This window comes from Capra hircus, chromosome 9 (genome assembly GCF_001704415.2).
Source record: "Capra hircus breed San Clemente chromosome 9, ASM170441v1, whole genome shotgun sequence".
In the NCBI taxonomy this organism is placed as follows: domain Eukaryota; kingdom Metazoa; phylum Chordata; class Mammalia; order Artiodactyla; family Bovidae; genus Capra; species Capra hircus.
Window position 1 is genome coordinate 79,046,810 of NC_030816.1, and position 12,547 is coordinate 79,059,356.

The 12,547-nt window shown below is 47.4% G+C and overlaps 1 protein-coding gene across 1 annotated transcript in view; it reads left to right on the top strand.

The window, feature by feature from the left end:
* Positions 1-12,547, top strand: part of TIAM2 (T-cell lymphoma invasion and metastasis 2) — a 245,820-nt gene that overhangs the window by 122,033 nt on the left and 111,240 nt on the right. Inside the window, exons 3-5 of the mRNA XM_018053392.1 lie at positions 944-1,054; positions 2,360-3,505; positions 9,082-9,517. Coding sequence (XP_017908881.1) covers positions 2,366-3,505; positions 9,082-9,517 — 1,576 coding nt within the window. The 5' untranslated portion in view covers positions 944-1,054; positions 2,360-2,365. The remainder of the gene's footprint in view (positions 1-943; positions 1,055-2,359; positions 3,506-9,081; positions 9,518-12,547) is intronic.

Sequence of the window (12,547 nt, forward strand, 5' to 3'; positions counted from 1 at the left end):
AGAGCAGTCAAATTCGTTAGAGAGGCAGAAAAGAGAATGGTTGTTACCAGCGGCTAGGGAGATGGAGGCAAGAGTGAGGTGAGGAGTTTAATGCAGGAGGTTTAGTTTTGTAAGATGAAAAGAGTTCGGGAGACAAATTGCATAACACTTCACACTACTGTCTGACCACTTGAAAATGGTTCAGATGGTAAATGTTATGTGCATTGTACTGCAATTACAAATATAGTTTTTTTTTTTTTTTTTTTTTTTTAAAGAGGGAAAAGGTCACTATTGAGCCCCCACTGCTTTGCTCTGTCTGCAGAGAAAATAAAGGCTTTGTGTCCGGGCTGTGAACACAGCCAGATGGCAGCACCCCCATCTTCCCCTCAAAGGTGGGCTTCCGGCCTCTGGCCTCTTGCAGCAAGGCCCACGCATGTGCTGGAGAAAACCTTTTTCATCTCATCTCTGGGGCCGGCATCTCTGACACACGTTATTTTAGCCAAGGGCTATTTCTCTGTGATTCTACATTTTGGGTTTTGTTTTTGCTGCTTCATCAGCTGGGGAACAGTGACCTGTTGTTGCCGTGCCGGGACGCTGCTCCTGTGATCTTGCCAGGGCGGCGGGTCTGGGAGTTGTTTTCCGAGTGGTGGTGACAGACGAGCTGTGAGCTGTGACTCGGCAGCACGCTCACCTGCTCTCCCCCGAAACAAAGGCATGCGTTTTGCCTGAGGACAGAGTGAAAGGCCTTTCGCAAGGTCGGCGGGGGCGGTCCTGGCTTCCTTCACATCTTCCAAACAACCCCGATGAATCACGCAGCTCACAGACATGCCGTTTATTATTTTCACAGCGATTCTGGACACCCATTGTTTCTCCACGTAATTTACATTAAGCCTTCCTTTTGACTTTTGTGGGGACCGGGTGTAAAATGCTTGACAGAGTTTTCTCCTGTTTCTGTTTTTTTCAGGATCATTTCATGGACCCACTGCCCGGACTTACTAACCACGCTGCCTTGCGCCTGGGACCCTGTCAAGTCGACTGACCAATAATCTCCCTCAGTGCACAAACTAGACTGCAGGTGAGTCCGACCTGTGGGAGCTGTGGTTCGTGTCCAGTGCCATGGCTGTATTCGCAAAGGTTTAATTATTTGTTCTCGTGTTTTAAACTGAGTTTGATCATTGTTTCCAAAGAAATATCAGCCCTTTTGACTTTTGTGGCTGTACATTCTTACATATAAAAACCAACTTCATATATTAGAAGTAGGTAACCCACTCCAGTATTCTTGCCTGGAGAATCCCATGGACAGAGGAGGCTGGCAGGCTATAGTCCATGGGGTCGCAAGGGTCAGACACAACTGAGTGACTAAACCTAACCTCATATATTAGAAACGTAACTGGAAGCATCGTTTCTGACTTGCCTCAAACAGTGCTACATTGGTTAGAATAAAAAAAACAACAAAAACTGAGGGGGTGGGGTGGTTTGGATCTTCCCCTGGAATTTGGCTTAACTAATAGACTCGTTAAACAAATTGGAGTTTTAAAGGAAATTGAAAGAATCTTAAGTTTTGTTTTTGTTTTTTTTTTGGATGCTCACATTCTTTTTAATTAAAAATTTTTTAAAAATTTCTTTCTAGGATGCTCACATTCTGACAAGTCAGCTTCAGACTTTTCTCTTTTATCAGGTTCTAAAGTGAGGACCCTTAAAGTCTTTGGAAAAGCACGAGAGATTAGTTTCATTAAAATGTTTTTTTGTCCCAAAGGAGAGCTTTTATTTTCCTCCCCCTGTTTTTCATCTCAGCCTAGTTTTTGAGAACTTTCAGTCTTTATCCTTAAGTGTGCTATTTTGTGTGATATATGAAAGCTCCAACATAGCGTGGTACCCGGAGTCATACTACAAACGTGGTAATTTTTCCACAGTAACCACTTATATGGGGGTGCAATATGAGCTCTTTCATTTGTTTATGTATAAAGGAAAGGTGTCTCTGTGGTCACTGAAAAGTCAGTGTATTTCAGTGACAGAGTAAAGGGATTTTCTCATTTTGCTCTTTAATATCATTGATTCAAAACCTCCCAACACCCAGCCTGTAGGAGGTCTCTGTCTTAAGCTGACTGCTATGCCTGTTCAGTTCCTGAGTTAACATCAGACAACAGATAATGTGCTTAAACTCACTCGCACAGGAGTGTGCAGTGCTGTCTACTTGGCTGATGACCTGCAATGCAGAAGGAGAACCAATTCACGCTTGTCCCCACGTCTCTGAGTTGTGTCAGGCCCAGAAAGAGGTTGCTTGGCTCCTCTGCCACCTGAACATAGCTTGCAGAAAGTTCTGTCTAGTGGAATGTAGTTTAGGTCCTGATTCTTACTGACACTGCTGTTCTTAATTCAGGTGACGATGGGAAACTCCGAGAGTCAGTACACCCTACAAGGACCTAAAAATCATAGCAATACTATTACTGGTGCTAAACAAAAGCCTTGCTCCCTGAAAATCCGTGGCCTTCATGCCAAGGATGACAAGTCATTGCACGGATGGGGTCATGGCAGCAGCGGAGCAGGGTACAAGTCCAGGTCGTTGGCCCGAAGCTGCCTTTCTCACTTTAAGAGCAATCAGCCTTACGCATCCCGACCAGGCGGCCCCACGTGCAAAGCCTCCAAAGGCAGTGCCTATGCCAAGCATAGGACAGGTGCCGCAGGGTCAGATTTCCAGGGCACCGATGCCGCTTTCTCACCCGAGAATGGCTTCCACTATGTCGGACGCCCGCCCGAGGAGAACCACTCGGCCTCGAGGGACTGCCGCAACGGGCACCTTCTCAACTGCTACAGCGGGAACGAAAGCATCGCGTCCACCCCGCCGGGTGAGGACCGCAAGAGCCCCCGGGTGCTCATCAAGACGCTGGGCAAGCTGGACGGCTGCCTGCGGGTAGAGTTCCACAGCGGCGCCGCGCCCCCGGGGGCCTCCTCCTCCGGCGGCCCGGTGCAGCTGCTGCGCTACTCGGCCGGTTCCCCGCCCAGCCCGCGCGCCTCCCCGGCCGCCGCCGCGCGCCCCCGCTCCAGCAAGGGCAGCTCGCTCAGCTCCGAGTCCTCCTGGTACGACTCGCCCTGGGGCCCGGCCGGCGAGGTCAGCGAGGCCGAGGGCTCCTTCGCCGCGCCCGACACGCCCGAGCCCGGCCTCCACGCTGGCTTCCCGACCAGGGATGCTCCAAAGCCTTTCAGCCAAAGCGCCTCCCTCTCATCCCTCCGGGACCCCTACCCCAACGCCTCCCTGGGGAGCCTGGCCCCCGCGGCCCTGCGGCTTTCCGATGACTACATGGGCACCCGCGCCAGCCTCAGTGCCCGCGTGTCCTTCGCCTCAGACATGGACGTGCCGGCCCGCGTGGAGCGCGGGGAGCCCGGGCAGTTCGCGTCCTTCACCCTCCCTTGCCGCAAGTCCAGGGCCCTGGGCGAGGAGTCCTCCAAGAAGGACACCCTGAAAGCCAGGATGCGCCGCATCAGCGACTGGACGGGAAGCCTCTCGAGAAAGAAGAGGCGACTCCAGGTGAGTCAGGCTGGAGTGCCGGGAGAGATGCTCTTCGATTGGTTTTCTATCTGCAAAACGGGAAGGCTAGCAGAAGGTACTGCAGAGAGCATCCTGAGACTTAGATAGCTGCTGAGAGTGGTTAGCCTAAGGCTTGGCACTTCTTGTTTTGGGGTGTATGTGTGTGTATCTGTGTGTGGGGGGGAGTGTGTGTGTGGGTGTGTTTTCCTTTTGCGTCAAACGTGCATTTTCACTCTGAACCCTCCGCTTCCGTCATTCCCATTCTGTCCAATCTTGCACCTCCTGGATTCTGTAGTAAAATCCACAGGCCACATCTAAAACCTAGCCAAACTGTTCTTAGAAAGAACAGCTTTAGGGAGGCTCCCCAGTGACCTGGTTATCTGAGCGCTCAGCTAAAACTCATTCTCAAAGCCTAGAACGAAAGGGAGGGAGAGAGGCTGTTGTCGTTTTGGGGTGAGTAGCCTTCCTGAGCTTGATATTACTTTAGGGAAATTAAAATTCCTATTGTTCATTTAGTACATTGGGAAAAAAAATGTGTATAATCTCACCACCTCCTCATGGGGACAGCTAACAGTGTTGAAAACATCTTGACCTGAGCACATGGAATTGCAAAAATATGATGTTGATAAAACAAGAATCATGATGGTGACAGTAATACTTGTAATGGGCATATAAAGTTTGAATGGGGGAAACAAAATGACTTCAGTGCCAGCAAGGAAAGTAATAGTTTGCCCTCTTCGGTAATGAGAGGCAGTTGCTAGGTTTTTTAATTGTTCTTTGGTTTGTTTTTGGTTTTTTGCTTTTAATTATTTATAGAAGGGAGAAAGTATATTTTATATATATATATTTTTTTTAACTCGCCTGAAGTCATATTGTTGAAGGAAATTTGAGTGACTTTAGGAATTTGTTGAAGGAAATTTAAGTGACTTTAGGAATTTGTCTCTAGTAGAGTTGCATTTTGACCATCTGAGATAGATACAGAATTATAAAATTTTACAGAGTTTTAGGGGTAGAAAACAATACAGCTTCGCTGAGCAGATTGTTTCAGATCTATAAAATTTACCGTTAGTTACTTCCTTCCTAGGCACAAAGTCCAAGCCCCCTGCCCCAGTATTTTACTTTGTCCCTTTCTTCTTCCTTTCAGGAGGAGACTGAGAATAGATGATCAGTGTCCTGTTTCAGAACTCTTCATATCCCTGAATGCAATAATCTGCTTCCTCCTGACTCATTACTTGTTCAGGTCAAACCATTAAGTAGTAAAGATTTCTTTGACCTTTCTCTCAGCTGTCAAGTAAGCTTGACAACTGACAGCAATCGAACGTAAAGGGAAAGATAGCTCCTACTTTCTGGGGACCTGTAGTCCCACACAGACAACTTTCTCTTCTTCTTGTTGCATATGTTGTGTTGTCGACTTGTGTTCAGCACTCATCTCCCGGGACCCCTGAGCCTGTTCCTCCACATCTCTTATTTGCATAAAGGATGGTTCTGTTCTGTGTGTGTGGCCTCGCTTATACCAGGTCAGTTCCCATTCAGTTCTAAAGCAGACCCTTTGCCACTGTGGACTGACCACATTCCATCCTATGCAGACCCTTGCTGTCAGCCAACCCTGGGAAGTGAACCTCCTTCAAGTCTGGGTCATCCAAGACTTAACTGGATGATTTGTAAGTCCATGGAGTTAAGAACAGAATGGTTACAAAATCAAAGGACTTCCTGAATCTGAAAGGACTTCCCCTCATTTGGGCTTCCCAGGTAGCACTAGTGGTAAAGAATCCGCCTGCCAGTGTAGGAGATGCAGGTTTGATTCCTGGGTCAGGAAGATCCCCTGGAGGAGGAATGGCAACCCACTCCAGTATCCACAGACAGAGGAGCCTGCTGGGCTACAGCCCACAGGGTTGCAAAGAATCGATTTAGCATGCACACGTACCCTCTCATTTTAAAACGAAGAAACTAATGTTAAAGGAGTTTGACGATTTATGGCTAGTTAGTGGAGAAGCGGGGGCCAAAGCCGTTTCTGCTAAAGCTCAGATGTGCGTCTTTTCCACTTGGCTGCATGGCCAAGGTACTCTTGGTAACCGCTAGTAATTTCGTGAGGGTTATTGAACATTAAGATAACAAATTATCTTGGATTTTTAAAAAGTGGCAGCTTTTTGCATTCTGCTTGTGTCAGATTTTGATAATTTATACAGGTGAACAAAATGTTGGTAGGTGTGCCACTTCCACTGGCCTTGGCTTTGTTTTTCTTCTTCCTCTCTTTAAATTTTCTGGTTGGGTTTTGTTTTTGGCCATATGGTGTAGCTGTGGGGATCTCAGTTCCCCGACCAGGGATTGAGCCTGGGCCACTGGGGAACTCCTGCCTTTGTTTTTCTTTTATAACTGAAGGTGAAGACAAAGTTTGGGTCTTTAAAAATGCAGTCAGGGTATAGGAGCAGCAAAGTTTGTGACAGTGTACCATAGTTAAGGTACCAAATGCTTATTCTCTTTCACAGACTTCTCTATGCCAGTACAGCTAAGACTCAGAAGGTCTTCTCATGATGGGTAAACATATTTGTTTTGACTTATAAAAAAAAGTGATGTGAAAAGAGTGATCCTTTCTTTAGAGGGTTTTCAACCACTCTGGGGAGTTACAGCTTGAAAGCAAATTCATCAGTGAAGATACTTAATAGCCAAAAAAGGATATCCAAGCATAGTGGGTGGGGGGATGGGTGTGCAGGAGGGGACTGTGTGTTTGAAGCTGGTGAACGATTTGAGGTGATGTAGCTGTTCTGAGACGGGTCCTTGGTAAACTTTCCATCCTGTAAATCAGGTGGGCCAGGTTATACCGAGGCAACAAAAAGCCCTCAGTTCTCCGAGGTTGAGCACAAATGAGCCTATGTCTTTCTCCAGCTGTGACTCTGGTCTGCATTGATCCCCTCTGGGCCCCCAGGTCCATGGAGCAGTTTCCCTCCGGGACACCCCAAGCCTCCAGGACAGAGGGAGCAGAAAGCTATTGATGGTTTCTGAAGCGCCCACTCAGAAGCCACGCCTTTCACATCTGTTCGTGTTTATTGGTCAAAGCGGGTCGCGGGACCACTTTCAAGGGAGGGGCGTTGGGAGCAGGGAATGGTCTTGCCAGGGACCCTAGGGGTGAACCCTGATCACGGCTGCAGAGTTCCTTAAAGAGAAACTCTTTAAGGACACAGAGACCCCGGCTTTCTGACCCTCTTCATTTTAGACTCTCACTGCCCCGTGAGGGTCCCGCAGTCCCAGGGAATTTCTGCAGAGGACCAATGGCCATTACTATGAAAACAAAGACAGGGGCATGTGAAGAATGACACGGTGAATTGGGTGCTTTTTCCCATAAAGTGAGGAATGGTGATAAGAGTTTTCTTTTAGCTCCCAAGGAATTTAGTGACGTCTCTTGAGTTCCTCTTCACTCTGCTGCAATACTATAGTGTCATCAAGTTATGCCACCTGTCACTTATGATTATCTGATGCAGATAGAAATGGAAATTAGACTTCTTTATGTACATGACTAACATAGCACCTTAGTGTCACACACACCGCACAGTGATCAGGAAATCCAGCCGAGACTATTCAGAGGCCTGCCTTTCTCCTGTATTCCTTCCTTCCTTCCTGTTAACCTGAAAATGAGTCACTAGCTATTAGGATTCTAGATAGAAAGCTTTACACATTTGTCACAGACCAGGGAAGTTCATATCTGTGTGTATGAGTCAGTTATAAATACTAAAATATGTGATCTTTTCTCCATTTTTCAAGGAGGAAAATTTGTCTTTTGCTCTGGTTGAACATTTAAAAGTTAGCATTATGACTTAAGTCTACCTCTTATGAGAACCAATGTCAGGAGGGGTGACAAGTTACACTTCGTTTTGACACTTCATGCTTTTCTCTGGCAGGCTTTCTGCTGGGTTTGAAACACCCCATCACAACTCTTGCTGGCTATCAGAAGCAATCCCAGTGTCCTGGGGCTATGAGTCAGAGTCCTATTCATAGCTGAAAAAATGTCAATATGAGATAAATGAGAAATATTCCTTCATCTCCTAGGAACGTTTGAAGAGCAACACAGTGACAGTTGGGGGGGTGGGGGGAACAACCCTTAAACTATTTTGAAAGTTTCCTGTCCAAGTGACTCACCATAGCTGGCTTATTTGCTCTGATCTTGCATAAGCATCAGGGTATAAATAAATCTGACTGTGAGATATCGTATAAACACAGTGGAAGATAATATTTTCATTAGTAATAGCTATGTTTGGGGCTCAGTTGTTTGTAGCCCTTGGGTATTTAGAAGCACTTGTCTAATTGATGATTTTCCTAAAAAAGATAGCAGGTAATTGCCACTTGATTTCCGGATGAAATTTCAGGAAAGAAAACCCCTCCAAACAGGGGAATATTCACTGTAAGGTCTTTAGTCAATGGTCCTTGACCCCCTTTTCCCTCCTTTTTATTTTAATGGAGGAGGAAATCTAATTGAAAATTCACTAGCCTCTGAGTTAGAGTGTGTTAAGAGTCTCTGCAGAATTACCTTAACCTAAGCTGTAAATTTGAAATGTCAGAGTCTTTTAAGTCATAAATCAAGCTTCCTTTCTTTATTTTTAAAAAGATTTATTTGTTTATTTTTGGCTACATCAGGTCTTAGTTGCTGCACTCAGGATCTTGGTTACATGCAGGACCTTTCATGGTGGGCTCCTCTTCAGCTGAGGCACGTGGAATCTCTAGCTGTGGCCCGTGGGCTTAGTTGCCTCTTGACATGTGGGCTTCCTGGGTGGTGCTAGTGGTAAAGAACCCACCTGCCAATTCAGGACACATAAGAAAAGCAGATTTGATCCCTGGGTCAGGAAGATCCCCTGGAGGAGGGCATGGCAACCCACTCCAGTATTCTTGCCTGGGGAATCCCATGGACAGAGGAGCCTGGCGGACTATGGTCCATAGGGTCACAAAGAGTTGGACATGACTGAGGTAACTTAGCATGCACGTATGGGATCTTAGTTCCCTGGCCAGGGATTGAACCTGCATCCCTTGCACTGGAAGGGAGATTCTTAACCATTGGACCACCAGGGAAGTCCTCCTAAGCTCACTCTCATTTTTTGATGCCAAGTGTAAGTTAGATTTAGGATGTGTGCATGTTAAGTTACTTCAGTTGTGACCAACTCTTTGCCACCCTGTGGACTGTAGCCCACCGAGCTCCTCTAAGGGATTCTCCAGGTGAGAATATTGGAGTGGGTTGCCATTTCCTCCTCCAAGGGATCTTCCCAACCCAGGAATCAAGCCTGTGTTTCTTATGTTTCCTGGCAGGCGGGTTCTTTACCACTAGGGCCACCTGGATTTAGCCCTAGATTTAGGATGCTCAGGGATGGTTGGTTTACACTTTTTAAGCATTGACTCCCCTCCCTGTACACTGGTTCGGGCAGTACTGTCTCTATGATTCTTTCTGGTTTGCAGACTTGGTGCATTAAAAAAAAAGACTCTTGCTTTACAGCATTTCTATTAGCAAGCCACACTATTACATGCATGCTGTGTTGGGGAAGAGGTGCTTTGGCTATAGGTAACTTCTGATGGGTGGTCATCTTCGTTGCTCACAGGAGCCGAGGTCCAAGGAGGGCAGTGACTACTTTGACAGCCGTTCGGATGGGCTGAACGTGGACACGCAGGGGCCCTCCCAGGGGTCTGTGTCCCTGTGGTCAGGGGGCTCCACTCAGATCCTGTCCCATAGAAGCGAATCTGCTCATGCGATCGGCAGCGACCCCCTTCAGCAGAACATTTACGAGAATTTCATGCGAGAGCTGGAAATGAGCAGGACCAACACGGAGAACCTTGAGACGTCCACGGAAACGGCCGAGTCCAGCAGCGAGTCGCTCAGCTCTTTGGAGCAATTGGACCTGCTCTTTGAGAAGGAGCAAGGGGTGGTGCGCAAAGCCGGGTGGCTCTTCTTCAAACCCCTCGTCACTCTGCAGAAGGAAAGGAAGCTGGAACTGGTGGCCCGGAGGAAATGGAAGCAGTATTGGGTGACACTTAAAGGTACGTGGTCTTCACCACCCAGGGGGTCCCAGGAGTTCTTTCCTCTGCTCTCATCATTCCTAGAAAATGTCAGCAAGTCCAGGCTGGACTGGAGTTCATGTGCAGGTATCTGATCTAGAACCTTCCAGCCTGCTTTCCTAAAATATCTTCTCAAACCTGTATAATATGTTCATTTAACAGTCGTATGCATCCTTCATTCTATTCAGTGATGATTGAAGGTAACAACTATTGCTTATTATTTTATAGGGGTTTCTGTACTACTCTTTTAATACTTGTCCTGCATTTGGGGGATGGGAGGGGAGCCCCGGATAAGTAACCAGGTGTAGTTGAGTTATTTGGAACGTTGAGCATGGATTGTGCACATGTTCAGAACCCCAGAGAGGCAGTCCTCCCCAGCTTGTACAGTGAAGAATTTCATCCGCATCATTTGGTTTGTGTCACTCCACGTTGATGAGCTAAGAGGAAATAGGAGAAAGCCTTTGTTTTGTGAGGATGATAAAAGTTTTTCACAAGCCTTACCATTTAAAAATTATGATTGCCTCTCACATTGTGGATGGATAGATTATTTGAAGTGATCTGAGGCTCTGAGTCAGGATTGTGTTGATTTATACAGATGCGAATGCTGAGCAACCCCATAGCCCCAGGCATTTCTGCACAGCTGTCCTGAGACTCTTTGTCAGAGGAACCTGGTGTGGTTCCTCATTAGCAGCTGGTACCCTTCCTTGTCACAGGAGAAGGCAGAAATGAGGGGCATGCTACACAGAGTGCTGGTGAAAGGCCCAGAGCTATCTGCAGTGCTCCCCATATTTAGAAATTGTGAGCTTTGGGGAGCTGGCATCAATTCATTACCCAGCACCCTCTGGGAAAGGGACACAGAGAAGCCATCTCATCACTAGGTAACAACTTCCCCCAGCAAACTGGAGGTTTTGTGCAAGCCGAGACTCGGCATCCCTCACAGGTGCAGCCCTCTTTTCCAGTTCTTGATCGGATCCTCGTGATACCTTGTGGCTGAGGAAGGCAAAGGGCAACCCCCTGGGGGAGGCGGGGTCTTCTGCGGAAGGACGGAAGAGATTTGGAAAGCTGGAATAATGGATTGGATCCAGCAAGATAACATTTTTAAGGGATAAGTTGATGCTTTTAAGGTTTAATGATCAAAGAACTACCCAAGTGCGTGAGAGGGTGATGTGGCTCTAGAGCGTGTCAGACAGTTTTCTTCAACGTGAAGTTTGTTTACTAAAATGGATGCTTTGAAACGCTGAAAGCAGGACACTTTCCTTACCTGCCTTGTGGCTTTGAAACCCCTGGCGCAGACCCATGGTGGTGGTGGTGGGGGGGGAGGGGTGTGTGTCTGTGTGTCCATATCCTGCTTTGAGAAGCACAGCCATTGGTGACACCGAGGGGCTGTAGAGCTGTGCTGTATGGAAGATGGCAACGATTTAGCAACATTTAACCTGGAGGACTGAGAACTGGGGTGACAGTGAGTATAGCAGTCTACGGGAAGAGACACTGAGTTTATTCTGGTTTATCAGAGGTTGGGACAGGACTGAGAGGTAGAAGACAAGCTGATGGTGAATTAGTGTAAAAAATACACAAAGGGAAAAACCAAAAACCTTTCCAGAGTTTGTGCTCCCGGAGATGTTCGTAGTGTCAGGTGGTTGGAGGCCCCTGGGGGAGGTGCGGGCAGGTGTCACTTAAGGTTGAAAGAGGACATCCCTAGAACACTGTCTCCCATCCTGGCAGCTGCCCGGGGAGCCTCTGGCTGCTGGCTTCCGGGGCACGGGTGGTCCTGACTTGTCTCTGACCATTGTAAGAGCCACGGGCCTGCCTGGACCCTTGCTTGTTAAGCATTTGAAGCCCCGTGGATAAAGGATGCTCTCTAGGTGACAGTGTTATAAAGCACACATCCCTTTGTTTCCTTTGCAGCCCAGGCTTGGCATGAGGACTTCCCCCCCCCCCCCACCCCCCCAGTATAGCCTATCCCATGTGGTTTTCTATGCCTCTGGGAATTCAGTGTGTTGAGTTCAGCTTTCTTGGCTTAGAATCCAAGCTGTAATATTTGAGCTTAACTGTTTGGTTTAATTGTAGTTAAAAGCGTGTATATATATATATGTATGTATATATATATATACACGCACACTCACACACATACATTTAGGCAGAGTTTTAAAATTATCTTTGAAGTATCTATGTAAATAAAGTTGAAGCAGTGCTTTTAAGAGAGCAGCTATCAGCCAACCGTCTGGTTGCCCACCTACATTGAATGTATAGGTATGCTAAGGGCACACATGTTTTTTAGGGTTTGGAGGATGTAATAAAACTTTAACAAGGGTGATTCTGCTTTCCAGCTGTCTTTTCCAGTGAGTGGATTTACTTGTGGTTCGCAGGGGACTTCCTGGGCAGAATGTTGGCAGGGGGGATAAACTGTCCCTCAGAACGCACAATAGGTGGGGTGCTAGGGCTGGCAGCATCTTGGTATCTGCCCGAAATGACTTTTACTTCCTCTAGATAGAATGATTCAAGCCCCGGCCACTGAGAGCTCAGTGTTAAGGGAACTATTGGAAAGAATTTGGACTGGGGTGGAGCTGGCACCGCTACCCTGGTCCTCAGGTGCCCGGGTCATGGGATGTTCTATGTGCAGCAATAGCATTAATCAGACATTTCTTGATGGAAAGATGGGAGGGTTATTTGTAAGTACATCAGTGGCTGGAACAAGGCACTGGCTCAGGCCTGCCAGGCCATAAAGGTCATGCCCCTTGCCCTTGTTCTAAGAGGCTCTCTGCATTTGGATGTGTGTTGATTGTGGGAGGAGAGATTGCTCAGTGCCCCGCTCAGAGTACTCAAGGGATCAGAGAGTACCAGGGAGGGAGAAAGCGCTGCCTCAGGGATGCCGTTCCTGGGGGCAGAGCTGGGGTCGTGCCCTTTTTTTCCTCCTGATTTCTATGCTGTGCTGGGTTTCATTGTAACCTTGTGTGACCATGTTTCCCTTTTCTCCCTTCTTCTCGTTCCTTTCCTACATGGATCCTCAGGACC